Raw genomic sequence first — 26676 nt, 5'->3', positions numbered from 1 at the left:
GATGCTTGTGTTGTTACTCACCTGTGGTGTTCATTTAAAGGAAAGCAAAGAGATTTGTAATTACCAGTCCTGAAGGATGTGCTGTTGTAAAGGCTGACTCAACCCATCCTTGCTCCTTCCCTTCTTTCCAGATGAAGATGCACACAGAGTGATGGTCGGCAAGATTTCCTTTAACCCAAAAGAGGTCCTGGGACACGGAGCTGAGGGGACAATTGTTTACAGGTAGGAGTCAATATGTGCAGTCAGCATTAAACAGACCAGCAATGTCTTGGTTGTGTTAGGTCTTTTTTGTTTTAAATTAACCTCCCCACATAGCTAATGTGAGCGGAAATGAAGCTTCTGGCAGAGTACTTAGAATTATTTTCATGCAGCGCTCCCTCCCTCCCAAAAGATCCTTTACTTCCTTTAGAAATGTTTAATGACCAAGTGTGTTTCCAACACGAGGAACACTTTAACCATCCTCTGGAAAACGTCAGAGTCCAGCAGGGTGATGTGGCTTTCCTTCCTGCCTGCAGGGGCACATTTGATAACCGTGATGTTGCAGTGAAAAGAATTCTTCCTGAGTGCTTCAGCTTTGCAGACCGGGAAGTGCAGCTGCTGCGTGAGTCGGATGAGCACCCCAACGTGATCCGCTACTTCTGCACGGAGAAGGACCGGCAGTTCCAGTACATAGCCATCGAGCTCTGCGCTGCCACTCTGCAGGAGGTGAGAGCTCGCCTGCTAACCTGCAGGAGTAGGGGAACTCCTCCCTGGAAGGCCTTCAGGTTCTTTTACCTTAGGGTGTTGAAGTGCCAGCCACGGGAGCTATTGCAGTTACTCCACCATCACCTCTGTGACAGCTACACACTTTAGAACTGGAGTGTGCACAGGATGTCATACAGAGATATCCCTAACTCTGTACTGATTTAAGGACAGAAGCTTTTGTCCTTTAATTTCTCTTCCTGTGAAGGACACCCTTCTCATCATCCTTCCACTCCTACCAGTTGGACTTTGAAGACTCTTGCCTCTGGAGCAGAGTGCTATCTGAATGACATTTAATCATCACCTTCCACTACCACAATTGACCCTAACTTCTGTGTTTGGAGGGGGAAGAGATAGCAGAGGGCAATGATAAGTAATGTTGTGGTTGACTCTTCTCTTTTTCTGTTGTAATGTACAGTATGTGGAGCAGAAGGCCTTCAGTCACCATGGCCTACAACCCATCACACTCCTGCAACAGACAACATCTGGCCTGGCCTACCTGCACTCCCTTAGCATTGGTAAGAAAGCCTCTTGGGTCAGATGGATGGAGGTGGTGGGAGCTTGTTTAATCAATTCCAGAACTGATTTTAGAAGCTTCACCTGGTGCTGGCAGCAGAGTCTGTCTTTTGACAGGGGTCTTGTCCTGCTAACATACTGCTACACGGAAGCAGTCAAGTGCATCATGGCTGTGTTCAGGGTGAGGCATTTTTGGGGCACAAGTCACACAAAACACAATGCCTGGTTGTGATGGAATACAAGAGTGAGTGATGAGCCCCTGCCAAAGACAGTAGTTTGATGTTAGGAGTTTGGGTTAATGCATGGTGGCTCAGCCCTGTGAAAGGTTAACAATGCAAACACAGTAAGAGCTGGGCTGAAGTGGTGTTTGTAACAGTCCACAGGGACCTGAAGCCCCATAACATCCTCATCTCCATGCCCAACGCCCATGGCAAAGTCAAAGCAATGATCTCAGACTTCGGCCTGTGCAAGAAGCTGGCAGTGGGCAGGCACAGCTTCAGCCGTCGCTCGGGGGTGCCAGGCACCGAAGGCTGGATTGCCCCAGAGATGCTGAGTGAAGACTGCAAAGAGAACCCCGTAAGTCTCCACCCAGCTCCCCTGGGAGCAGGCAGCACACCCAAGAGGTGGCACAGTGCTGCAGCCAGGCCTTAAGCTGTGCAGCACCCAGAGCCTGGGCATTCATGCTGGCTTGCAGCTGGGTATGTGATTCTGAAATGTTTTCTTCAGCTCTTAGATGCCAAATAACCAGCAAGTTATAATCAAAGCCTTCAGGGAAGCAAATGTGTTCCTGCTATTGCGGGCTGTTTCTTTGCAGACATACACTGTGGACATCTTTTCTGCTGGCTGTGTCTTTTACTATGTCGTGTCTGAGGGCAGCCACCCCTTCGGCAAGTCCCTGCAGCGCCAGGCCAACATCCTGCTGGGCGCCTACAGCCTGGAGTCTCTGAGCGCAGGGAGGCATGGTAAGCGCTGTGGCGGGCAGGGACCTTGCCAGGGGGGCCAAAATGCCAAAGGAGTGACGGGACCATGACCTGCGCTGAGTCCCAGCCTGGCAGTGGTGAAAGCTGTACTCCTAATGTATGCCTCAAGTGCTTAGAGTTAATATCCTCAAGCACCTCTGGGAGACACAGCTTGGAACCTTCCTATACTTAAAGATAAGGAAGGAGCTGAACTTTGCCCTGCTGGCGCCAATTCACCACAACTGACTCTGTTGGGTGCCCAGGGTATTGATGAGAGTGGAACTTGAGCTATTGGGGCAAGGGTTCAAGATTGCCTTGGAGGAAGTAGGAAGTGACCTGGGGGTATTGGTTGACAGCCAGCTGAACATGAGCCAGTAGTGTGCCTTTGTGGCCAAGAAGGCCAATGGCATCCTGGCCTGCATCTCAGAAATAGTGTAGCCAGCAGGAGCAGGGAAATCATTGTGCCCTACTCAGCACTGGTTAGGCCACACCTTGAGTACTGTGTCCAGTTCTGGGCCCTTCAATTTAAGAAGGATATTGAGACACTTAAACATGTCCAGAGAAGGGCAATGAGGCTGGTGAGAGGTCACGAGCACAAGCCCTATGAGGAGAGGCTGAGGGAGCTGGGGTTGTTTAGCCTGGAGAAGAGGCTCAGGGGAGACATTATTGCTCTCTACCTGAAAGGAGGTTGTAGATAGGTGGGGGTTGGTCTCTTCTCCCAGAGGACAGTCTCAAGCTATGCCAGGGGAAGTTTAGGCTTGAGGTGAGGAGAAAGTTCTTCCCAGAAAGAGTGATTTGCCATTGGAATGTGCTGCCCAGGAAGGTGGTAGAGTCACCGTTCCTGGAGGTATTAAAAAACTAATTGGACGTGGCACTTGAAGCCATGGTTTAGTTAGTCATGAGGTGTTGGGTGATAGGTTGGACTTAATGATCTCTGAGGTCTTTTCCAACCTTATTGATTTTATGATTCTTGTTTGCTAACATACAAACCATTAGAGTTCCCTACAGCCTAAGATCTATCACCCTTTTCCTTGCAGAAGACATAGTTGCTCGTGATTTAATAGAGCAGATGATAAACATGGACCCTCAGAAACGGCCCTCTGCCAGCTGTGTGCTAAAACATCCATTCTTTTGGAGTTTAGAGAAACAGCTCCAGTTTTTTCAGGTTTGTGTTGACCTTTTTTATCCTTTCAGTTCTAAGAGCTCCTGTAGCCATTCAGATATCAAACTGTCTCACCTAGCTTTGTAAATGTTTGAGGTGACAGAATCGACAACCTTCCTGTGAGGAATGAAAAAGCTGTAGTATCTACATGGTATTCCGTAAGAAACTGGCTTAGTCTTACACAGATCTTTTAAGCAAGGCGAGAAGGTAATGTTAGCAACTTAGTTTGGGGTGAGGAAGGGCTCCAGCAGAATGCCCTGCAGGGCCTGTTTTCAGTGACTATGCACTCTTAATCCTTGTGTGAGAACGGGCTGAGGACCTGAGATTCTTTCCAGCCTCATCTGTTCTGTGATTAAAAGGCTCTGGCAGATGATAAAACCACTCATAAATGCCGGTACCCCACGCCCAAGTATAATCCATTCCATTGCCTTTTGTCATAGAGGGCAGTAGAACCCTAAGCCCACTATCACAACAGGCTGCCATTGGCTAGAAGCCGCAAGAAAAAGCTTGGAAATAAAACTAGAAACAATCTGGGTGTTGCTTGCAGGATGTCAGTGACCGGATAGAGAAAGAATCTTTAGATGGTCCAATCGTCAAGCAATTAGAAAGAGGTGGAAGAGAGGTGGTGAAGATGGACTGGAGAGAGCACATCACAGTTCCTCTTCAGACAGGTAATGGATGTGTTTATCAGAGGGGAAAGGAGTTTGGTGCTGCTGCTCCCAGTTTGCTGGGACAGGAAAGTGAAGGTAATGCTCTCAGTTTTGGTAATGTGACTCTCACATGCCAGCAAAGCACTTCCTCAGAATTAAGTCCATGTTTATTGAAGCACACCCATAAGGATGTAGACTCAGAAACTTCTTTTGGTTGGATAAGACCAAGATCAGAGTCCAACCATTCTCTAACTCTACCAAGTCTGGCACTAAACCATGGCCCTCAGGACCAGACCGATGCATCTTTGGAAGCCCTCCAGGGATGGGGATCCACCTACCTACTTCCTTAGGGAGTGTACCCCACTGATTGGGAATCCTTTCAGGGAAGAATCACAGAATTGTCAGGGCTGGAAGGGACCTCAAGGATCATCCAGCTCCAGCCCCCCCCATCATGGGCAGGGACACCTCACACTATATCAGAAGGTCCTGCTATGTGACAGTGGAGTGGGTACACATACCTTGCTTATGAGGCCAGCAACTCAAACTGCACCAAGACACCAAGGAATCTTGTCACTTCCTTTGCAGACCTTCGCAAATTCCGATCGTATAAAGGAGGCTCTGTGCGGGATCTGCTGAGGGCAATGAGAAACAAGGTAAATGATTTCCTCCCGTAAGCAACATACACTCTGGCTCTGCTGCCAGGTTCCAGCCTACATCTCTGACCCTGCTTAGGGTACTGAGCTGCTTTAAGAGACTCTCTGGGGCTACTGTGTCCACAGAGAAGACAGCTCTATTGAGGCACTTTCTTCCTTTACAGAAGCACCACTACAGAGAACTGCCTCCAGAGGTGCAGGAGACTCTGGGCTCCATCCCAGATGATTTTGTACGTTACTTCACAGCTCGTTTCCCTCACCTGCTCCTACACACCTACAAGGCAATGCATATCTGCTGCCAGGAAAGACTGTTTCAGCATTACTATCATCAGGACTCTGCAGAGCTGAGCCTTGCAGGAGACACTGTTTAAAAGCAGAGGGATGGAGCTTTCTTCTCTGGGACCAACATTCCAAGCACTGGGCTGTGAAACACCTACCTTTAGCAGGGAAAAATGGGATCAAAGAGCTGAATTCTCTTTGAAGAAACCAAGCTTCCATGAAGTGCCTTGTACCTCTGCCTGCACTGGATCAGGAGATGGGAGGAGCCCAAGGGGCAAAGGGTGATTTCAGCAGAGCAATGAACGCTGGTGCTGGACTTATTCTAAGGCAGGTTTCAAGACAGTGAAAATGGAGAGCAAAAGCTGGATCTAATGGTCACACGCCATCCCTGTACTGTACAGGATTCCATAACTAATATGTTTTACTGCAAAGAATCAAGATAACAGTGATTAAAATCATCCAATTACTAGGGGCTGGGATCTGCAAAAGGAGCCTTTAGTTGTAGCAAATCATCAGAGCCTGCCATTGCACTGCTGCCACATTACATGCTGGGTGCACCACGGTGATTGTAACAGAACTGTTTGTGATTACTGAAAACAAGAGGGAAAAGAGCACAATTTCTGTTCTGTCAGTCCTGCCCCTTACACCTGAGCAGATACAATTAAGTTCTAAAAACACTGACCTGAAAAATCAGTGAAAGGTTCACTGACTGTGCCACTGAGCCTCATGGGCTCAGTATCAGCCCAGGAGCATTCACAGTATTCACAGCAGAGGCTGGGCAGGCCCTGACAGCAATCAGTGTCAGCACAGCCCTACACAGGTACCTGCAGGAAAACAGCAGCCTCACCTGTGTGCTGCTTCTGAGGGGCTAAGCCATGATCTGCTGTAAGGGCTCCTCACTGCCTTACAAAGAAGCGTTACCAGCTGCAGAGCCGTAGGAGAAAGGAGTTGAACAGGAAGGAGTGAAATGCACAGAAGAGTGAAATCAGAGGCCACCTTTGCAGCAGGTGTGACAAAACTATAGCGGAACCCCCTGGGCTGGCTGTGTGGCTGCTGGGCACAGCCATGTGAGCCTGTATCTGAAGATGCAGTATTTCCTTTCACTGTCCCTAAAGCTGTGACAAAGCATTAAGTGTGTGTGGAGGATGAAGAAATGCTGAATCCTAGGGCAAGTGGGGTGTTCTTTTACAACATATTTATTTAACCTATTTATATTTATTTAATTGTTACTACAAAGTAGTATCAAATCCAAGTGGTCCCAAGGTAAAGCACCACCACAGCATCCTTGAGCAGGGTTGTGTTCATTGTTAATGGTATTAGAGTGACAGGCAGAGCAAAGCGATACTGCATCTTTCAACAGAAATCATGGAAGGAGTTTGTGTGATTGTGCCATTGTGTCTTAAACCAATAAACTATTGGCAGGAAGGTGGAGGATTTGGGACATTTGGCTACCTTTCTGGAGCTAATTTCTAGGAAGTTTTTTTCCTAGTTTTACAATGTATGAGAGCAATTCACCTAAGATGCCAAACGTGCAAGTTACCTGGTTTTGAAGCTTGGGGGAAAAAAAAGGAAACAAACAAAACACCTGGCAGTTTTACCTAAGAAGACTCAAAGCCTATTTCCTATTTTTGTACTTCTTATGTAAAGTTCTTTTATAAGTCTACTAAATAAAGACTTGTACTCAGATTCAAACCCACAGCATTCAGTGGTGTGTACCTGAGGAAATGCCATGTTTTAGGCTCCCATAACTCTCAAAGCTAGGAGCTGGTGAACAGAGAAGGGGGAATGCCTGCAGCTGCGCTGGCCTGTGGCCACCACATTTGGCTCCCACCCCATCCTGCTCCCAGAGTGGGGGCCAGCTCACCACTCTTTTCCTGCTAGCCAAATTTTTGCTGCTGCGCAGTGGAGACATCCACAGACACACTCGTGTGTGTGTAACTGAGCTGAGAAATGACATGATTTACAGGAAGGAAATGTCTGCAAGACAGGTTTGGCTGCTGCAACGCAGAAGGCTGAAAGTGCACCTTCCATCACAGCCATCCTGTATCGCTCTTAGAGGCTGATGAGCCCGCCACTCTCTTCACTAGGTATGGGGGGGGCTGAGTCAGGGTGAATCTGCCCAATTTTAAAACAGAAAAGTAAATAATATTCCAGCACACCTTGTGGCCAAGCACCCTGACACATACCTGTTTTGTGGGGCACAGCCCACAGCCTTGCTGGGCAGCCATCCAAAAGAGCTCCTCCCATGCTGGATTGCGAAGGCAGCACCAACCAGTAACAGCACCGTCAGAAAGTGGGTGGAGACTTGGAGGGTTATCATTTCCTCCGCAGCGGTTCCCAATTTCATTGGCAGGTACTGGTAGATGTATTTCAAAGAACACCAGAGGAGCACTGGAGAAACACTCCCAGGGTTCCTGCCTGTGCTGCTGGGCCATCAGCCGGCAGAGCCTGGCAGACAGAAGACCTTCCCTCCCTTCACTCTGGAAACATTCTCCTTGCTGGCAGCCTCTGGCAGTAGAACTCTGGAGACAGTTCTGTGACCTGCAGCCTCTACAAGGTAAGCCCTGCTTGTGTGGGGAGGCAAGGGACAGTAGATAGTGGAGGTTCTTCTTTACCTGATGGAGTTGCTTTACTGTAGCAGACCTGGGGAAAGTGAGGATCTCCCTACGCTGTCCCCATCCCAAGAAAAGAGCTGCTCAGCAGTAGCTAAATGGGATCAACCGAGCAACTCAGGGCAGGGGGTGCCCCGCCCCTCCCCCCCCCCCCCCCCGCCCCGGGCTCCGTCCCTTCCCTTGCCACCCATGCATCTGACAGCATCCAGGTCCCACTGAGCCCACACAGGCTGCAGACTTCGAAACCACTGCTGGTCACCGTCGTCCGTTCCGCGCCCCCCCGGCCCCGGCTGCTCTTAAAAACAGGGGGAGAAGCAGCACACGGTCCTGCAGCCTCGGAGGAGCCAGCGCAGCACTGCCCGCCTCCTGCCACGCCCCCACTCTAGTTTCTATTCCCAGTTCAGTTTCATTTTCTCCCCAAACCCTGTCTGACGTCATCTACCACAGCAGGCTGTGACAGACAGATAAGCACAGGAGGGACATACAGCCCTGGGGCATGGTGTGGCAGCCAAAGGCACTCAAAGGTCAGTATTTCAGGGGTGGGCTTATCCCCATTTCTCAGGGAAGCTGCACCGGCAGCAGGAATTGGACTCCACTGTCCCTAGGCAGACTGCTTACACTTCCTCCAGAGGGGTCTGCTTACACCTAGAGCACAGCAGAGCAATCCTCTAACAGGTCCCCCTTTGAGTCAGTCCTTAAACCGAAGCTCTTGGCCATGCTGGCACCTCAGTCAGCCCACAGGCTTCCCACAGGGCTTCCCAGGTGCTGGAACAGCAAATGTGCACTTGCTCCATGCAGCAGTTCCTAGCAGCCCCTATTCTCCTAGGCCTAAGAGCTGCCCAAACCATCACCTTCTGCTGAACTCACCTATTGCCAAGCCATGGTCATCCCCTGCCCTTTGTACTTTCAGAGGTTGTGTGGAGCTTGTGCAGCCCCACATCTGGCTTTTACTCTGGCTGGACTGGCTGCTCCTCCTACAGCTGGACTGAGAGCTGTGAGTGTCACTGCTGTAGCACCACGAGCTGTGGTGATGGGGATGGCTGGGCTGCAGACACCTGCTGAACCAGCACAGAGCTGAGCTTTCACACCACAATAAGAGGACCACCACCACCACACCCGTGCCAGTATGACTCCTCTTGACTAGTCTGTAGCTCACAGATAGTTATTGATGACTGTGACAATCTATCTACGTGTCTGGTGCTAGGCTGAGCAGGAGCATTTCACTTGTTTCCTCCTCAGTACAGAATTATGCCTGCTGCAGTCCACCTCTGCACCCTATAAATGAAGCCTGAGCAAGGCAGAGATGTCACTGGCCAGGCCAGCCAAGTAAAAAGAGACTTCAGCTGGGTTAGGCAGAGAGTCAAACTGCTTCATGGAAAACACAGGGAGCACCAAAATTGGTGTGAACAAAATGGGTGGAGGGGGAACAGTACCTGCAAATAAAAGGGAGAAAAAGAGGAGTGTGAGGGAGGAAGAAGCAGAGAAAGGAAGAGTGGGAGAGAGAAAGAAAGTGACAAAAAGCAAGAGATACTGTGCAGCCTAGGGGACACAGTGGCTAGCTCTAGGACTCCTCCACTACCTAACAGAAGGAGCTGTTAGGTGAGCACAGCTCTCAGACACTTCTCCAGCAAAACCCCATCTCTTTCACACCCCTGCCAGAGCAGCTGCCTTCAGACAGCACAGCTGTAGAGGCAGAGCAGCTGGCAAGAGCAGGCTTTTAAAGGTGCAGAAACTACCTTGGACCAAAAATGGGGTGGGGAGGAGGGTGGGAAAGCACAAGGCAGCTTTAACACAGGAATGCTAATCTAAAGACAAGTTATTCTTTCTCCCCTCTAGGGTTTTGTTCGTTACCAGCAGGATTTCCCTCATCAAAGGCAATGGGTATGTGTTGCTTTCAGAAAACTTGTACTTCATATGTAGTAATTTGCATATAATATCTACATTTTAAGGGTCCATCTCTAGTGGGGATCTAGTAAGGACTCTTAACACAATCTCATGGTTTGTACTGATGCCATCTTCATTTAGCAGAAAATAAATTGACTCAGAAAATAAATTGACTATCTACCCAAACCTCTCTGGTTTAGAGAGCTCAGCTCCTGTCAGTTCTGATAATCTTAGCCCATCATTCCCTTCAAAAAGCATTCTGGGTTATTTCCATGAATCCCTTTGCAGCACATTTCCAAACCTCCATCATGTTTTTCTGCTCCACTAATTTATTAGTCTGGTACCACTGCTCAGGACTGCTTTTGATTAAGGTTAAGGCCATCAGAACCAACACATTTGAAAAGCTAAGACAGAGTCTCTCACTGTGCCTGAGAGAAAGCAAACAATCGTTCCTTGCAAGGATTACAAGCACACTAATCTGTTTCCAGTCTGCATTACTACTCTGTGGTTTTTAACTTCTAGATTACAAAACGTTACCTGTGAACGAATGGGATGAGACCCACGTCCGATGTTGGCTAGAATCTACTGGAATCAAGAAAGAGTATGTAGAAAAACTCTGTGCAGAAGAAGTGACAGGTCCAGCACTGATGGAAGTGGATGAGGCTTTCCTCAAAGGCATAGGTATGAAGGGAGGCCAAATCTATATGTTAATCTGCAAGAGAAATGAACTTAAGCATCTCCAGCACAGCGCACAGCAAGCCAAGTGTTCCAGCAGCACGTCTGACACAGCCAAGGCACAGACAGATCCAGGAATACCCAGAAATACCTCAGCTCCAAACACTTCAACTGGAGACAGCTGTGATCCAGCAGATAAAACTAGCAAAGACAACACAGCTTCCAAGTCCAGCAGGAAGCAAAGAACTAAAAGCTCCCAGGTTAAAACCACTGATGAAACTCTGCAGCTCAGCAACTGCCGCCCATTTAGAAGCCAGAACAGTGATTTCAAATATGTGAAGGACAAAGTTCTGGCTCCAGAAACAGGAGTCAATGATTTAATCACTCCTTGCCATGAATACAAATCATTTGCCATTGCTGCAGAACTGAACAAAAACCAGCTGCAATCAAAATTTGCCAGTGAAGTGATAAGATTTGCTTCAGCCTGCATGAACATCCGAACAAATGGCACCATCCACTTCGGAATCATGGACAGTGTTGAGGACAAGGGCTGGAAACATGGCCAGATCATTGGGATCAAGGTCAGAGAGCGGGAGCACTATGTGGACGCGCTGGATTACATAGAAAAATGTTTCTGTGAAAACACGCAAGAAATTGCAAGGAAATGCATCCACCCACCTGTTTTTGTTGAAGTGATTTCAAAAGATTCTGAGGAACAAAGATTTGTGGTGGAGGTTGACGTTGAGCCCACATCCTGTTTAGTAAAGGACAGCATCTTCTTTGAAGTGTATTTGCCAAAATACCAGGAGGGCAGCCAGAAGGTGATCCTGACGAAAGAGAGAGCTGTCTACCAGAGACTGGGAGCAAAGTCTGAGCTCGTAGAGCACAACAAACTGGCTACTTTCATTAAGGACTTAAAGGACAGGGACACTCAGAGAGAAAAAGCCGAGCATTCCAGCACCCAAGTACATGCAGAAATACCTCCCAATTTAGGGAGAAAGTTGTCAATTCTACTGAACGATGGCAAAAGCTACATGGATGATTCCCTGTGGTACATACTTGTGACAAACAGATGTGAGAAGGACAATCTGAACTGTATCAAGTTTTTAATGCGCTTGAACATTTTCTGTGTCTTTGACTTTGATGAAGACTCCAACGTGTCTGGGCTGTACAGCAAATACAAAGAGCACCATGCCACGAGGTCTTATTTTTTACAAGACTTTTGCAATGAGAGCAAGACTGGCAACCCTCCCCATCAGAAGCACTCCAGACTCTTTGATCAGACCAGCTGGGTGTTCTGCAACGGGCGCAGCGACTTCCTTGGGGATGAAAAGCCGTGTGACGAAAACACGTGGATTAGAATGAAAAAGAAGTATCTTAAGAAAGCAATTACTCAAATCTGTGATGAGATCCTGCCCAAGGGGTCCTTCATTGTGCTTTTCCTATTGCTGTCACCAGTGCAGAAGCCACTTGTGGATACCTTTGAGGAGTTCTACACTGAGATGAATGGCACCGAGTACATTGTCTGCATTGCAGAGTCCAGTGAGAATTACTTCAAGTGGGCTCATCTAGCTCAGGCGTACTGCAGCATGAAGACACTAGAAAAATGCAGCGTGGTGGGTATGAAACTGAGTCATGTGGATGCCACCATTCAAAAAATGCTGCCTTCTACAGCACAGCCCAGACACCTGCCAGTTTCCACTAGAGGGCTGTGTACACTTCCCTCACTGGAAGAAGAGAAGCTGTTTTCCCTAGAAATCCTTTGTACTGACCAATGTGATGATATCAAATTAGATGTTTTGACTGAAAAACAAATACAAGAAATAGAACAAAATTTTTACCGAGGGAAAAAAATCACCTGGGAGAACTTCTGGCTGGCTGACAGAAGACGCTGCGGGGAAATCATTGAACGTGAAGCATGCAAGGATGCCAGCAAGCTCCTTGAGGACATTTTACAACAAAACAGACTCAATTATTCCGTGGCTGAACTAAAGGTATTTCACCATCCTGGAAGTGGGGGAAGCACAATCGCACGGCAAGTGCTATGGAAAAAAAGAAAGGATGTAAGATGTGCCGTTATCAAAACCTCATACTCACCTGCAACCGTGTGTGAGCATGCACTTGCATTTAGGGACTATGAAGAGAAAGATTTTAGTCGTTGCCTGCCTGTACTCCTACTAATTGAAGATTACGATGAAGACTATGTAGAAGAACTAAGGAATGAGTTAGTGGATGCTGTAGCAACTAGGAAAATGAATTCCCCTAGACCTTACTTCATCCTCCTGTGCTGTAGACGATCCAATGACCCTGAAAGGCTTTGCAAGGCTTCTCCCCTGGACACAGTTGCTGTCACTCACAAGCTGACAGACTCAGAGAAAAGTCTGTTCAAAACTAAACTTGAAAAACTGAAGCAGAAGGATATCAAGCCAGAATTCATACTCACCTTTGTCCTGATGTGTGAGGAGTTCAATGAAACATACGTGAGAGACTTTGTAGGGCACATACTGCAAGACATCGACCGTTCCTCTCGGGATACATGCTTGATGCACTATGTGGCTTTCCTCAATTTTTATGTACCCAATTCCTACCTTTCCTTGTCACATTGTGAGGCTTTTCTGGGACTGGGGATATACACAGAAAGGAAATGCAGACTATATGAATTTAAAAATCACTTGAGTGATCAAGCAAGAATGATCTTTATTGAGCTAAGGGAAAGTACCACCTATATTTCCTCTGTTCAGATAATACACTGTCTGGTTGCACACGAAATTCTGCAGCAGCTTTCAGGAAATCAACCTCAAAGTCAACTCGCAATGGCACTTCTTCAGGAAAAGACGCTCTTTGACAATAGATTTGGACGAGATGAATTCATAAAGTTCATCAGAGATCTGTTTATTCGGCGTGGTAAGAGAAGCAGAGGTGACAGTACTGACACCCTTTTCTCCCCATTCATTGAGCAGATCTGTAAAGCTGAAGGCTGTGAAAAAGCTATCGCCATTTTGAAAGCTGCCTATGAAATCCTTGACGAAGATCCCTTCTTTGCTCAGCAGCTTGCCAGACTGCATTACAACAACGAGAAGTTTGAAGATGCAAAATACTGGGCAGAGGTTGCAAAATTTCATTTGCCAAATGATTCTTATATTTTAGATACAGAAGGTCAAGTCTACAGGAAATGGTTTAGTTTCAGAGTGGATAAAAAGACACAGGAGGACACTCCTGAAGACATCATTGAAAAGATAAAGCTGGCTCTTACATCTATGAAGTGCTTCAGGGCTGCACAACAGGCTGCAAATAGAGATCGTGACAGTATGAACAACGCTGGCTATTTTGGAGAAGTGGAAGTAGGGTGTCGCCTTCTTCGCTTCCTGTCCACAGTCCACGTGTTCCGCAGATGTCCAGAAGGGGAACATTCTGAGCTTGTGAAATACCTGATCACAGACTACATTCCTGAAGAGATTAGAAAACCATGGGGAGCACTTCACTGCCACTTAAAAGGCTTACGCCAGAACCTGTTTGATGCCCTGGAATGGATTTCAGAAGACCTAAGTTATTTCCAAACAGATAAAACCCAGGAGAAGGATGAGGAAGATGAAACAGATGAAAAGGAGGAACAAATCTATAATCCCAGAAAATGGCTAAAAAGGCAGTCTGAGGTATATGCCAAATTCTTCGTCTCATCACTTACTGAGGACAGCAGTGGTGGCCCGAAGAGCCAGCTGATTAGACGCATGCTTATTTACAAGAGTGGTGGAGGCAGTGTCACCAATATCCTGTCATTCTTAGCAGATAAGAAGGAGAATAGATCAGCTGAGAGGCTAGAAAAGATCCTAAGTTTCTACACAGAAGACCCTCGAAGGGACAAGCTGGAGGACTATGATCTGATCAGTTTTATTTTGTGCCACATCACATTAGCATGCTTAGCACCAGGATCAGGCAAACTTCTTCCAATGCAAATTCTTCGTGAGCTCAGTTTAAGATTCTTTAAAGGAAAAGGACCATTTCCAGCAAGTGCCTATTTTTTGCTCACCTTACTCTACTGGCCAGATGAGGCATTAGACAAGGTGCCTAATCCAGATAAAGATGACATTCTAAGCTCAGCTCTTCAAACCCTGAAACGCTTATATGACATCAAGATGAAAGATGTTCCTACCAGAAAGAAAAGAATCTACACCCACTTTTTTCTGGGAAAGGGTTACGGCTTAGGCAAGATTGTGCACAAGACTAAAATTTACGAATCAATTCCTGGGTCCTTAAATGAGAGGAGAATGAAGTGGCTACATGGAACTGTGTGGAATCTTCCCAACATTCAGAACAATCTCAAAAGGGTTTCTGGTTGGACCAGGGACGGAAGCGTATTTACACGTGGTCACATGAAGGAGCTTCCTATCTTGCCACTCCATCGTGACTCAGTGCCCCTTGGAAATGAAAATGTGACCTTCTATCTAGGCTTTTCATTTAGTGGGCTTGTTGCTTTCAAAATTGAAGTTGAAAATAATCCAGGTGTCAGCAGAACATAAGGTATTTATTACATTAACAGTTCCTACTGGGCTGTTTGAAGATACAGCACTGATACTGTCCATTGTCACACTTGAAGACAACTGTGCTGGCTGAACACCAGGTAGCACGACAACTAGTTACCTACCATGACTGAGCAGCTCAGAAGAATTTAAACCTACTAGTAAAATATACCTTGAAACAGAAGCTTTTGCAAGTCTTGGAGACTCTTTTTAAGATTTCAAAGGCAGCAATAATTGCACTATTTGCCTGGGGACCAGGGGGGCAAAAAGAGAGTCATTCTTCCTTCTCCCAACCCCCAAATATTCAGAGAATGGAGCTGTGGAACAGGCAGGTATGGGGGGGACTCCTTTCTTCTCAGCTCACTGATTAGGATTTAAAATTAATTGCTGGCTTGTCCTGGTTAGTAACAGAATTTGCCCACTGTAATGATGTTTCTTCTTTAACATAATCCACTCAGCAACATGTACCACATGTGAAATGTGATGCAGCAACTGCTGGACAGCACCCAGTACAGAAGCAGAGGGACAGTAGGCAACTTTTACCTTCATTTTCTAAATATCAGGATCAATTGAAAAAAACAGCAAAACTCAGGTCTCCAACTTTACATCACTCTTAGATTGCATCTCCACATAAACACTGCAAAGTACACCAGGTATATCTGGGGATGGGTGCAGAGACACCCAGCAGTTAGATACTGGTGCCAGATGATTGCTCCAGCACTGGCACAGTTGCACAGTCCAGTGAAACCCTTTCTGCAGCACTATCCAAGAAATGTCCACACCTTACAGGACCCTGAAGAGTGACTTCATTGATGTTTCTAAAGATGTGAAGAGCACTGCTGGAAGGATGGAGCCAGGCTCTGCTGAGGGATACCCATGCTGGTACATATCCAAGCTTGAAAACATTGTCTATCCCGATCCACTAATTTGAAAAACGCAAAGGAGTTTCCTGTCTGCACACAACCATTGTGGCACATGAAGCCTCCAATCCTATAGCTGCCTGCTTTTCCTGGAGTTTCACTTTGTTTGGTACCATGTTGTCACTAAAATGGCTTAAGTCTTAATGATTTAAACTAAGCAACAACCTTTGGGATGAGCTACCATTTCCACACACGCTTAACTGCCCTACCTGAAGATGCAGTTCTAACAGTAGCAAGGAAGGATTTGCTTTTCCAACTTCTGCCAAGATCTGGGCACAGGCAAAAACTGTAAAAGGAATTGCAAGAGATTGTGAATTCAGAACAAACAGGATGAAACCAGATTATTCTGTTCTTGTCCAAGCCTTCACCTTCTGGGCTGGGGAAGCGAAACCAAAGCAGGTGACTGCAGGCCAGCAGTACTTGTCTCCTTGCCTTGCCTTCAGTCCAGGACACTACAGAGGTATAGTCCTCTGAGCCACACTCCGTCAGGAGCGGGGAATATTGTGTTCTTTTGGCTACAAATGCAGGAGGAACCCTTCTCAATCTCTGGACTCAGCAGGAAGGACTCCCTCATTCCTCTCACCCCCCATCTCTGTAGAATCATTCTAGCCCAATTCTAACTCCGTTTCCCTTTGCTCCTTCCATGTATTAAGTGGCAGTGACCCTTGCCAATGAATTCTGTGAAGTCATGTTTTTATGAAATTGTATTAAAAATAACTTTTGCCAATACCTTCAATGGTAATTTTTTTTGTGTGACCTAAATCTGGCACATTTGGCAGGATCTAAATCAGGATCCTGTGACAGGCGATTTAAGCAAGCTGAAACACCCATGCACAACAGAACAGCAAAAAACACTCCCAAAGTGCTGCAACTTGCCTGGAAATTCAGGCTGGCAGGGTAAGTGAAGGATCAAGGGTTAAAAGTAGCCATACAGAGTTAAGTGCATCAAAGGCAGCTTTCCCCGAGTTGGGAAGGTGCACCAGAGAAGTATCTCAAGCCAGGAGCAAGAGTGCACTTTAAAGGCTTTTTTTTTTTTTTTCTCCTCTCCTTTCCTTTTTTTCAAAAGCTCTGGACTGAGCAGGCAGGATATCTGGAACTGTTTTCACCAGCTGCATGGTTTTTCCACATGCTGGTTTCAATTCTTCTGTTCAGTTACTGTGCAAGTTTAACATAGGTAAGAAAGGGAGTTATGGACTTCAGCATGTTAGAGTGGCCTCCGGAAAGGAGCCCCAGTCACTTCCATGAATCAACCATGACAGCTCCTGTATAAATAACCACAGAAACACTGCCTCAGGGTCCCTGGGTATTTTGGAAGTGATCTCCCCAGGGTGCCTTATTTAGCATTAAATAAATGGAAATGCCACTTCTTGTCTTTTTGCATTCTGGTGGATGGCTTCAACCCACAGCAGAAACTGGCCATGCAACCTTACTGAAAAGCATGGAGCTGAAGTACAGCATTAATTGCTAGTTTATAGAGCCTGCTCAAATGCTGTGGCAAAAGCACAGCTTTTGTTTTCAAAAGCAAACCATTACTATGATGAAACATAAAAGACTTGGCAAAGAGGGTCAGGCTTGCAATTTCTTTCCTTCCTGCCTGCAGGCACTTGACTCAATTCTGTACAGCTGTCCTGTATCCCCCACCACTACAGTCTTCAGGGTCTAAGAGGTTTGCTTTTCAAAGCTACTTATTTCTACCTCTTAGAAACAAAACACTTAGATCCAAATGCCCTCATCATGGTATTACAAACACAACCCTTCCCCTGCAACCCATGGAAGATTTAGAGAAAAGGCACAAACCTACAGTAGCACTTGGAGTCTGTTCCTGCAAAACAAGCTGCTGAGGCTCACAGGGCAGAAAACACAGACTCATCAACTCTTCTCTTTGCCCAGTCATATTCAAATTCCCCGAGAGTCTGCAAAACCAAACTTGGGAGCACTTTAACCAGCCAGGCAACAAAGTTCCTTGCCCTGGCCAGTTTTTAGGAGAAAGCAGTTCCCCTGCTTTTCAAATGCCCCCCGATTCCCCTAGAGCCAAAAGGGCCAGAGGACATGACCTCCACGAAGTGCTCACACTAAGAAGTGGTCTTCCCTAAGGGCTCCTCTACTGTGTTAACTCCTTCTCACTACACATATCCAACTCAAAATTAATTGTTCCAGGTAATGGAGCATTAACAGAATGTATTTACCTGCCTTTTACCATCTCCAAGAAACTGGTATGAGGAACAGTGGTAGGTAAGCAAGACCAACCAGACTGGCAGAGCAATCCATTCCTGTCCAGTAGACAGGAGATGCAAGGACACATCTTTGAGGCTACCTCTCCAGTGTTTTGCTCTAAAAGGGTGTAGAACAGATCACTTAAGAGCTTGCCCTCTCTACCAGGTTTTATGAAAATGCCATTATGATACTTTCCCTCCATACTCCCTGCGACTTTTTGTATAGCAAGTGAAGGAGGACAGCAGACTGGCCATACAAGGAAAAGGATTCACTTGTTTATCTCCAGCTATAAAGGTCTTTGAGATGAAGCTCACATGAGTGGATTTTGGCAGTTTGTACTAGCTCTCTCATTGTCCATGAAGTTATGCAAACTGCAACGTGAGTGAAGGTGGACTTCATACTTACACTTTGGAACGGCTAACGTCCTTTGCAGTATCCTTCTCAAGAGGAGGGAAAAAAAATATACACAGAAACAGTGGTTGATTTCTGTTTAATCAGAAACTGTTACAAAGTGCAGACACACATTACAGATGTGTATATGTGCAATGATCCATTCCTGGAGCATACAGGTCATAGAATGTTCCCAATGGATGCAAATGATGTTAGCTCCACATTTTCTTTGAATCTTCTTTATAAACTGAATGCTATAAAGTTAAGCTAGTTATTGCTACTTGCATGCATTAAAGTGAGGCACATACTTACCAGTCTCTCTCGAATTAAATTCAGCATCGGTATTTTGCCACCTGTCTTTGAAAAAGATCAGTGATCCCATCCCTTTCGTGCTACTTACACAAAAGCAGCACCAGGTCACAGCAAAAACCTTCATGACACTAACTCCTGTGGCTGTGCAGCTACTGAGAGGGGACATAATTCAATCACGCTTTAAGGTACTTTAAGAAGGTACTAAAACCAGTTTGGAGTCTGGGTTTGTTGCCCAGTGACCAGAATCTCTAAAGTGGTGATTCAAGGTTATTAAGCAGAAATCTAAAGGAAACTGAAATGATTCACTGTTCCATATACACCACAGCAGAACTGGAAAGGAAGACTTGTGAACCACATTATACTGGACAGCTGTTGTAATGGTGTATCAGGAGCTGAGCTGCTCACCTGGTTATGAAAGCCCAGATTTCTAGTATTGTTTTTGTTCCATTTTGAAAAAAACCCCAAACTCAAACTTAATTCTATCAAAATGTCCTGCGCAATTAATTGCCATAAAACATTTCAGAGATGAAGTTCTATCGGAGTTCATATGAGGATCTACCCTGGAGAAATACACTTTTTGTTGATACTATAGAGAACACCACTACCCTCTAGTTATCACCACCGATTGCCAAGCTGGTGCACACATTGCACACTGTCAAAACTGACATTCTGCAAAATAACTCAGGAGCCAAAAGCAATCAATCAGTTCCTCACTCCAACTTCTTACTGAGCACTGCATTTAGTATCAGCTAGGGTCACCCAGAGAAGAATGTATTCTTGTGAATAGGACACTGGCCTCACAGCAAGATATCCCTGTCACTCATGCACATCTACCATTAAGATTTAGGAAATAAAGGCAGAGATAAGTTATAAATTTTATTGTACTTTTTTTTCCCCCTTGTGGAGAGAAGCACACCTCAACCAAAAATGTGCATGAAGCTAGTTCTGCAGACACAGTAATTTAATAGAGAACTAATGCAGTGAAGAAGCTAGGAGATGGGCTTCAAGTGCAACTCTTATACACCCTGGGAAGATACAATCCCTTTGAAACTTTTTAGGTTGGTGCGATGCGTTCTGCAGTGTCACAGAAGATTCTCAAATTCTAAAGTAAGCAACATTGCTGGAGGTGTCAAGTCACTACTCTACAGCCTTCAAGTGAGCTGGCAAAATGAAGGGTCTGTTGAGCTACCACATCAGTATGTGATTTTCTCAATACCTACTGTCTGTGTAATTATCCACCAATGTCAAAAGCGTCTCAAATTCAGTGTGACAACGCATCCTTGAAGTGAACTCAAGCAGAGTTTTACAGCTCATCCAGTCACACCTGGACTACAGTGCAGAAAGTGTTCATCTTCCATGCTGTGACATAGATGAAGTACAAAAAGCTTAAAAATAAATGTATGCAGCTGTTCTGTGGAGAAGGTTGCATCTTTTGTCCAACACACCAAAAACAGATCCCGTTTTCTTTTTAAGGTGTAAAATGTTCTATAAAATAGAAAGCCAAAGTTTCCAGGAATGTGGAATAGAGCAGAAGCATTAAAAGAAAAAAAAAAGGGAAAAAAAGAAAACCAGAGCGAGAGTAGGAACTCTGGAGTAAGATAAAATAGCTGTGCAAAACACATCTTGAGGTAGTCTTTGAAGTGTGAAATTTCCCTTAAAAGTGCTTTAAGGTATCACCTACCCACAAGTGCAGTTAAAACCATTACAGATCCTCCAAAATAAGCAGGATGTTCACTCACTACTAAAAACGGTAGTAGATAACAGATACATTCACATTTCAGAGACCAAAATTCCCCTCATGTATTTAAGTGGAATCATTTGAACAAATTATTTCAAATAGGAACAACAGGTACTTACAGATTAAACTAACCTGTACTGGCAGTGCTGTGGAATTTTTCTTCTCTACCAGTAAGTAGCAAATGCTGAAATTCTGCTGCTAGTTAACAGAAACACAAATTGTATTAAATCAAGGAGTTTAACCCAGAATTGATTTTTTTTTTTCATTAAAAAAGTTGCCAAACTTCAATTACTGCCATTTATTGCTTAAGAAAAGCATATGAAGTAAAGGCAACTATAAAACTAAAGTCAATTTGCTCTTTTCTGATAATTTTCATACATAAGCCAGAAGTTTAACAAAGTAATCCTGTTGCCTTCCACAAACAAAGGAAATCACAATACTTACATTGCCAGGTCCCTTCATTAAATAGTCTCATAGAGTGTGTTTTCTTATTCTAGACTTTACAAATCAAAAAACAAAGTGTACTTTTTCCCACTAGAATTTAAGGGACAGAAGCTAAAGAATTCAGTGCAAGTAATATATATGCAAAGAACTCAAAAAAGAGGACAAAAGAAAAAGAACTAAAATAAAAACAGTGTGCATGACATCTTTACCTCAAATCATACATAAATTCCCAAGCACTCAAAAGGACTGCAATGGCTTCATTTGGTTCTACAGTGTTAACTGCTGGTAATTCAGAGTTGCTGTTAGTAAAAGCCATTTACACATAAGGGCTACTCAGGGCAGCAGAAATTGAAGTTCTGCACACAACCCCCCATTTCTGAACAGTACCTGGGAACATGGTTGACATTTGGAGAAAATGTAAGCAATAGAAACTAAAATGACAAGAAGTTGAATCTGGTATCAGGCAGTAAGCTAATAGATATATGCTTTAACCGCTCATATGAGAAGATTTTAAGGAAGCTTTCAAGCTCTTCAAGTTGCGTGTTGGTTCTCTTTTAGTTAAGATGATAGTGGCATTAAAATTCTATTACTGAATAAGACTTTACTGTCTTTAAGCCCCTGAGAAATAAAAGCCTTAAGTTCAAGACAGTCTTGATGGAGCAGTTAAATCCGTCATCATTAAAACTGCAATACTGCTCATTGTTCCTACTGCAAGAAAGCACAAAAGCCTAAAACAGATCAGTGCAGTCTTGGCTCAGGAGGTGCACTACTCACTACTCCCAACAACGATAAGGGTATAAACACCAATCCTCACCAGGGACAGTCAACAGTGACTCATCAGGATGCTAAGAACTAGGGGCTGAGGATAACATCCTGGATCCTGTGGTTCTAGACAGGATATGAGTGGCTGCAAAAGCAGTAAGCTGAAGTGTCTGGCTCCCTCTTAACAGACCTTCACAAGGCAAATTAAAAAACTTATTCACTACACAACAAAATCTACAAATAGTGTACTTAAGTTCTCTGACAATCAAAAGAATGCATCTGCCTGCTGTCTGACGTAAGAAAATTCTGTTTTTTTCCAGAACTTCAAAAAGTATGTTATAAAGGCTACACTTTAGAACCACTTCAGCTCTATCTTGATCCCTTGAAAGTCTGCCTCAAAGCTTTCCTTACTCTCCCCTACGCCCACTATTACAGGACAATGTGGTAGCCACTGATAGCTGCATTTTTACAGAACCCAGATACTATCACTATTCCAGGTCCGATTTTTTGATCCCAAGCACACACACTTCAAAAAACCAAAAAAGTCCTTCTGCTAGATTTATGTTCTCCAAAGCACTGAAGTGCCCCCATCTTTATTAGGAAAGCCACAGAACACATTATGAACTCATGACCCGATTCTGAAGGAAGCCCAAACTTTGAGCTTTATGGGCCACACCACATCTCTTGTTAAACAGGGGGTGCAAATTCACCCAATACCAGTAACTCTTTAAAACAGCAAGCTGCACAACTCTGAGACCCCGACTGCTGCAATGCTAGGAGCTCTGGCACTGGAGTGCCAGCAGAAGACACTCTGCCCCTCAATGAAGGGATCTTGGTTACTGTGTATGTTTTCAACTATCCCGCTTAGATCCATACCAGGAGGCAGGGAGGAAAACATCACTAACAGAACTTTTGAACGAGTAAATTATGAACTGTTTCCAGTAGCCTGGAAAGTTACAAGCTGCTAGTCTAATAAGCTGAGGAGATACTCCCAGCCAAAAGCAGAGGCATTATGCCATTCTTGTGGACAGAAAGACTGCAGCACTTGCACGTTTCTTGAAGGCAAAACACATAGAAGAACACTGTGCATCTGTACTTGCAACAAATATATGGACAAACTTAGTCTGTGGGAAGAGAGTAACAGCAATGTAACCTGCTAAAGCTACCAACTCCCACAGAGTGAGGCCTTGTCCCGTCCAGTCCTTCACAGGCTTACAGAAAGGACAGGAATGGAAAGTGAAGGTATGACCTACCCATCAGAAATTACAAGCAGCATAGCTAGAGTTGAAACCTCCTTTAATTGACATGGTAACACGCAATGGAATTGTCTTGATGTCAAATGCATCTTTCAAAAATAGATGGTGTGAAATTAATCCTGGGACTATCTAAAAGTAGCTGTTCTGCTCACAAAACGTGCCAGAACACTAAGAAATTTTTCACTCGCTCCAAAAGCGTTAGTACACTGAGCTTAAGCAGTGACACAGTGAAAACAGGTACTGTATTTTGGAGACATTTTTTCCTCAAACATGTCAAAACTAATTATTGTCAACAAAAAACCAGTCAAAGTAATGGCCTGAATGCTGAGATGTATAGTTCTCAGCAGAGTATCAATTTTTAAGTTATAACCTAAGTGTGGATCTGAGCAGGGTACTACACTGGGACAGAGCAGGTATCTGAATTTTAGCTGTGTACACTTTATGACAAGCTAGCTAAACATGAGGAGCTAGATACAAACCACCCAATGTTGCATTGGTCTCAAATGGAAACAGATAAAAGATCAGTATCAGGCATCTGAAAAGTGCCTGCTTTTGAGTCTCTAAGAGATGCAGATACTTGAAGCAAGTATAATATTGCATATTGGTTTTGGTTAAATGGTTTCCTTAGATATCCCAGAGAAGAACTAGGCCAAACGCTCCTGAAGACTAAGCATGTAGGAAGAACCTAGTTGCATCAGTACATGTCTCAAGGTGTTGATCTTGTCCTCACTATTATTGAGGTCAGCTCCATAAAGAGAATTAGAAAAGCAATGTCATGCTCAGTAATCATTTGGAAACAGTTAACAGAGGGCAGGTCAGTTTTCAAGACTAGCAGATCTGGGGGAGTCTTCTACAGGAAAAATGCAAAGGGCAGAGTACCACAGGACCATGACATCCACTCTTTTAAGTAAGTTAAGAATTACAACTCCATCCTTGAATTAAAACTACTGGAAATTCCATTGGGAGGTCATTATTTAGCAAGATCTTGAGGAAATGAAACACAAGTTTATACTCACCAGAAACCACCACAAATATTAATTAAAGAGATCTGAAGAATTTTAAGAAGTTATAAAACGTGACTCCCAACATTTCACTGCTCATAGGCTGCAAGACCACCTCGGACAAAACCTGTTCTTCTGAAGCTGAAGACTTCAAACAGCCTCAAGCATTCAAAACCAATGTAGCTGCAATGGAGTAAGCAGCAACACTCAAACTCATTTTCCTTTGCAAAGGGTAGAGGCTTTTTTGCTAGTCACTGTATGAAGGAGAACTCCAGGTATGCAGATACCCAAGCAAAAGCTGAATATGTAATAGAATTGCACAAGGTTTCAAAGAAGTTCTATGCCTGTCAGTGTTGTTGCAACAGATACTGTCATGTTTGGGATATTTGGGAGATCGAGGAAAAGGTTTTCCTAGAAAATGACAAATTAGAAAAGGTGTGGCTTCCATTTCTCATTCTTCTACTTTATCAACTTGGATCTCCATTTCTTCAAGGGCTCTACATTAATATTTGTTGTGGTGCAGCTCTCATATTCAGCCGTGCTAACTCCAAAGGAACTTGTGTTTGGTAACTTAGGCTACACAATTTTGTGACTGTAAATGTCACTTATTAATTAAAACCTAAGCATTTTAAGTGTTTCACTACATACATCTCCCCAGAAGAGAGAACATTAGTGACTGATATTTACTACACAAAGTCAGATTACCAAACCCAAACACAGCACAAATGCAATGAAGGGAAAGAGGGGGAAGGGGAATTGTGGCTGGAGGACTACCTGAGCAGCGTTGTGTTAAGAGAAAAGGCACCAAGACATCTTAAAACATGTTCCCTCCCCCTAAGACTCTTCAATACACAGTAATAAAAAGATAAATATTAATATAGAGCCCATCTACCAAAAGAATAAAAAAACCTAAATTAAAATAAATTTAGGGGCCTTCACCAAACTTGCTGCAAGTTTGGGGACATAAATATCCAACAGCCATAAAGCTGTGAAAGCCCCCAGAATGAATAAAATAAATCCCACTTGCCTCAGACTGAACAGGGCAACACTGAGACTCTGCCTCAGCCTGTCCTATGGCAGGGCTATAGGAAGAAGAAAAATTTAAATTTTAGAAAAAACATCACCCAATTAAGTGAAAGACATGCATTCAAAGTTAACAAAATTCCAGTGATCAAGCAAATGAAAGAAAATTACTGCTATAGCACCTATTTTGTTAGGTCCAAACACTGCTTTTCATAGTTGGTAGCTATTTCTGAATTGGACAAGTTTGTTTTGCTTTGTATCTTGATCAATGGAACGTAAGTCAGTTGTCTTGGGGCATTTTTCCCATCACTGATAGTATTTACTGCACTAGTTCATAGAGTTAATGATTCCATCAGCCACTGAAAATGGTCATCCTCCCCTGAATATTTATGTAGAAGCTAGACCAGTACAATTATTAAGACATTTACTATTACGTTTAAGTGTCATTGGCTACCATTTGGAATTGCAGCCCCAGCTCACGGACTGGTGCATCAGTCAAATTAGACTGAAGAGTCATAATGCCCTTCTTGCCGCTTATAATGCTGAAGTAATCTTGGTATTTTAGTTTTTATCTTGTATGCAGAATTCTTTGGTTGCTGTAATTGCAGGTTATATATTCCAATTTCATCCAAGTTTTAACAAGGTAAGTTATAAAGTTGTCTATAAGTACTGCTCAAGATCTCCATACACTAAAATAATTGCAGAAACCATAGAAGGCAGATGCAGCTGAATTTGTTTCTAGAAGCTTGTTCATATTGTCCCATGCATGCACAGAGCGAGGAACAGTTATCCACTGAAATTATTACATGTACATCCCAGCCTCAGATTTATTATCAGCACTTAAAAATCTAATCTATGAAAGGAAAAAAAAAAATCATCCAGAAGTTCCAGAAGACATTTTTAGTTCACATAAACCAGCTAAGTTTTCAAGACTTTATTTAAAGCAGCCTTTGCTGAAGGCAGGAAGATAGTCTAATGGCAGAATGAAACAGTGATATAAAGGCTTCCGAAAAACTAGCCCAGGCTTTTCCATGCCAGTCTCATCCCTTTTGCTCTAAAAACCAGCAAATGAAATCAGCCTCTCATAATGATACTGAAAGACCATGGATAAAATAATTTACAATTTTTTAAACATGTCCTAGATGCTATAAATTAAGTAATTTGCTAAATATACTTCCCCAGCTGTGTTTGAATTTTTTTGTGCAGCCTGGCTTTTTCTATTCACTATTTGCATTATGTTCCTGTTTAAAGATTAATCAAAATCCACCTGCAAGTTTTAACTTTCCTGTGAGATGTGCCATAGCAAATGTAGGCAACAAGTGAAAACCACGCTTCTACCACTAGAGTCCTGCAACAGATGTAGAAGAGAAGCTGTTCTGTAATTATAAAGGCTTCTGCAATCTCTTACCAGTGAGAGATTAACTACAGCAAAAACCTGTCTGCATAGCTGCCTTGCATGAGGGATTTTGCTGGAACAATTGCAGTGATTAAAATTCATACTGCAAGTCAAGCCTTAGTCTTTACAGAAGCAATTGTCTCATTCGAAGTAGCTTTTCTCTCTTTGGGAAAATGTACCATAAATCCAACTCTCTGAACATTAAGAAGCAGCATCCAAAGAAATGAAGGCAGGGACCAACAGACAACATAGGCACTGAAATACCTGTCTGGTTAGAGAGAAGTACACACAAGAGAAACAAGAGGAACTAAGGAAAGCTACATCTCAGCTCTTACAGCACAGAAAGGAGAGGAGCAAGCAAAGAAGTGTCTATGTGAAAAAATCATGGAGAAATTGTTCACCTGCTTGCTGAAGATTTTTAGAGCAGTATATGAAAAACAAGTAGCAGTACTTAGTTGAGGGATTACCATAAACAGCACTACTAAGGAAAGTTCAATCTTAAAATGCATCCAAGTTGTAAGTTGTACTATTAGCTACAAAATAGTGCTATTACTACAACAAGACATTCACTA

The 26676-nt window shown here is 44.1% G+C and overlaps 2 protein-coding genes and 1 long non-coding RNA gene across 8 annotated transcripts in view; 2 read left to right on the top strand and 1 right to left on the bottom strand.

Moving 5' to 3' along the window:
* The window catches only part of ERN1 (endoplasmic reticulum to nucleus signaling 1), a 29450-nt gene extending 22934 nt beyond the window's left edge, over window positions 1-6516 (top strand). For all 4 annotated transcript variants that reach the window (XM_054170363.1, XM_054170362.1, XM_054170364.1 and 1 more), the window contains 9 exons: window positions 132-222; window positions 516-705; window positions 1160-1259; window positions 1634-1833; window positions 2072-2219; window positions 3254-3381; window positions 3926-4049; window positions 4614-4681; window positions 4846-6516. In XM_054170363.1, the coding sequence (XP_054026338.1) occupies window positions 132-222; window positions 516-705; window positions 1160-1259; window positions 1634-1833; window positions 2072-2219; window positions 3254-3381; window positions 3926-4049; window positions 4614-4681; window positions 4846-5052 (1256 nt within the window). In that variant the 3' untranslated portion in view covers window positions 5053-6516. The remainder of the gene's footprint in view (window positions 1-131; window positions 223-515; window positions 706-1159; window positions 1260-1633; window positions 1834-2071; window positions 2220-3253; window positions 3382-3925; window positions 4050-4613; window positions 4682-4845) is intronic.
* Window positions 89-21702, bottom strand: LOC128898206 (uncharacterized). Of its 3 annotated transcripts, none has more exons than XR_008462739.1 (5): window positions 20355-21702; window positions 17755-17899; window positions 15778-15854; window positions 4547-4657; window positions 89-200 (listed from the first exon to the last, which is right to left on the bottom strand). It is a non-coding gene; the product is annotated as an uncharacterized LOC128898206 (long non-coding RNA). The 3 variants fall into 3 exon arrangements; XR_008462740.1 differs by lacking the exon at window positions 89-200 and adding an exon at window positions 1396-1479; XR_008462738.1 differs by lacking the exons at window positions 89-200; window positions 4547-4657 and having other exon boundaries at window positions 15496-15854.
* On the top strand, window positions 9967-15377 carry LOC104310137 (sterile alpha motif domain-containing protein 9-like). The gene has a single exon (XM_009911544.2). The coding sequence runs from the start codon at window positions 10104-10106 to the stop codon at window positions 14646-14648; it is 4545 nt and encodes a 1514-aa protein (XP_009909846.2). The 5' UTR covers window positions 9967-10103; the 3' UTR covers window positions 14649-15377.
* Window positions 21703-26676: the final 4974 nt, after the last annotated feature.

Source organism: Dryobates pubescens, chromosome 20 (genome assembly GCF_014839835.1).
Source record: "Dryobates pubescens isolate bDryPub1 chromosome 20, bDryPub1.pri, whole genome shotgun sequence".
NCBI classification, from domain to species: Eukaryota; Metazoa; Chordata; class Aves; order Piciformes; family Picidae; genus Dryobates; species Dryobates pubescens.
Note: the sequence above shows the minus strand (reverse complement) of the source record. Positions and strands in the feature narration are given on the sequence as shown.

Excerpts from the sequence above, each read along its gene's own strand:
- LOC104310137 (XM_009911544.2), top strand. The coding sequence starts at position 10,104 with ATGGAAGTGGATGAGGCTTTCCTCAAAGGCATAGGTATGAAGGGAGGC.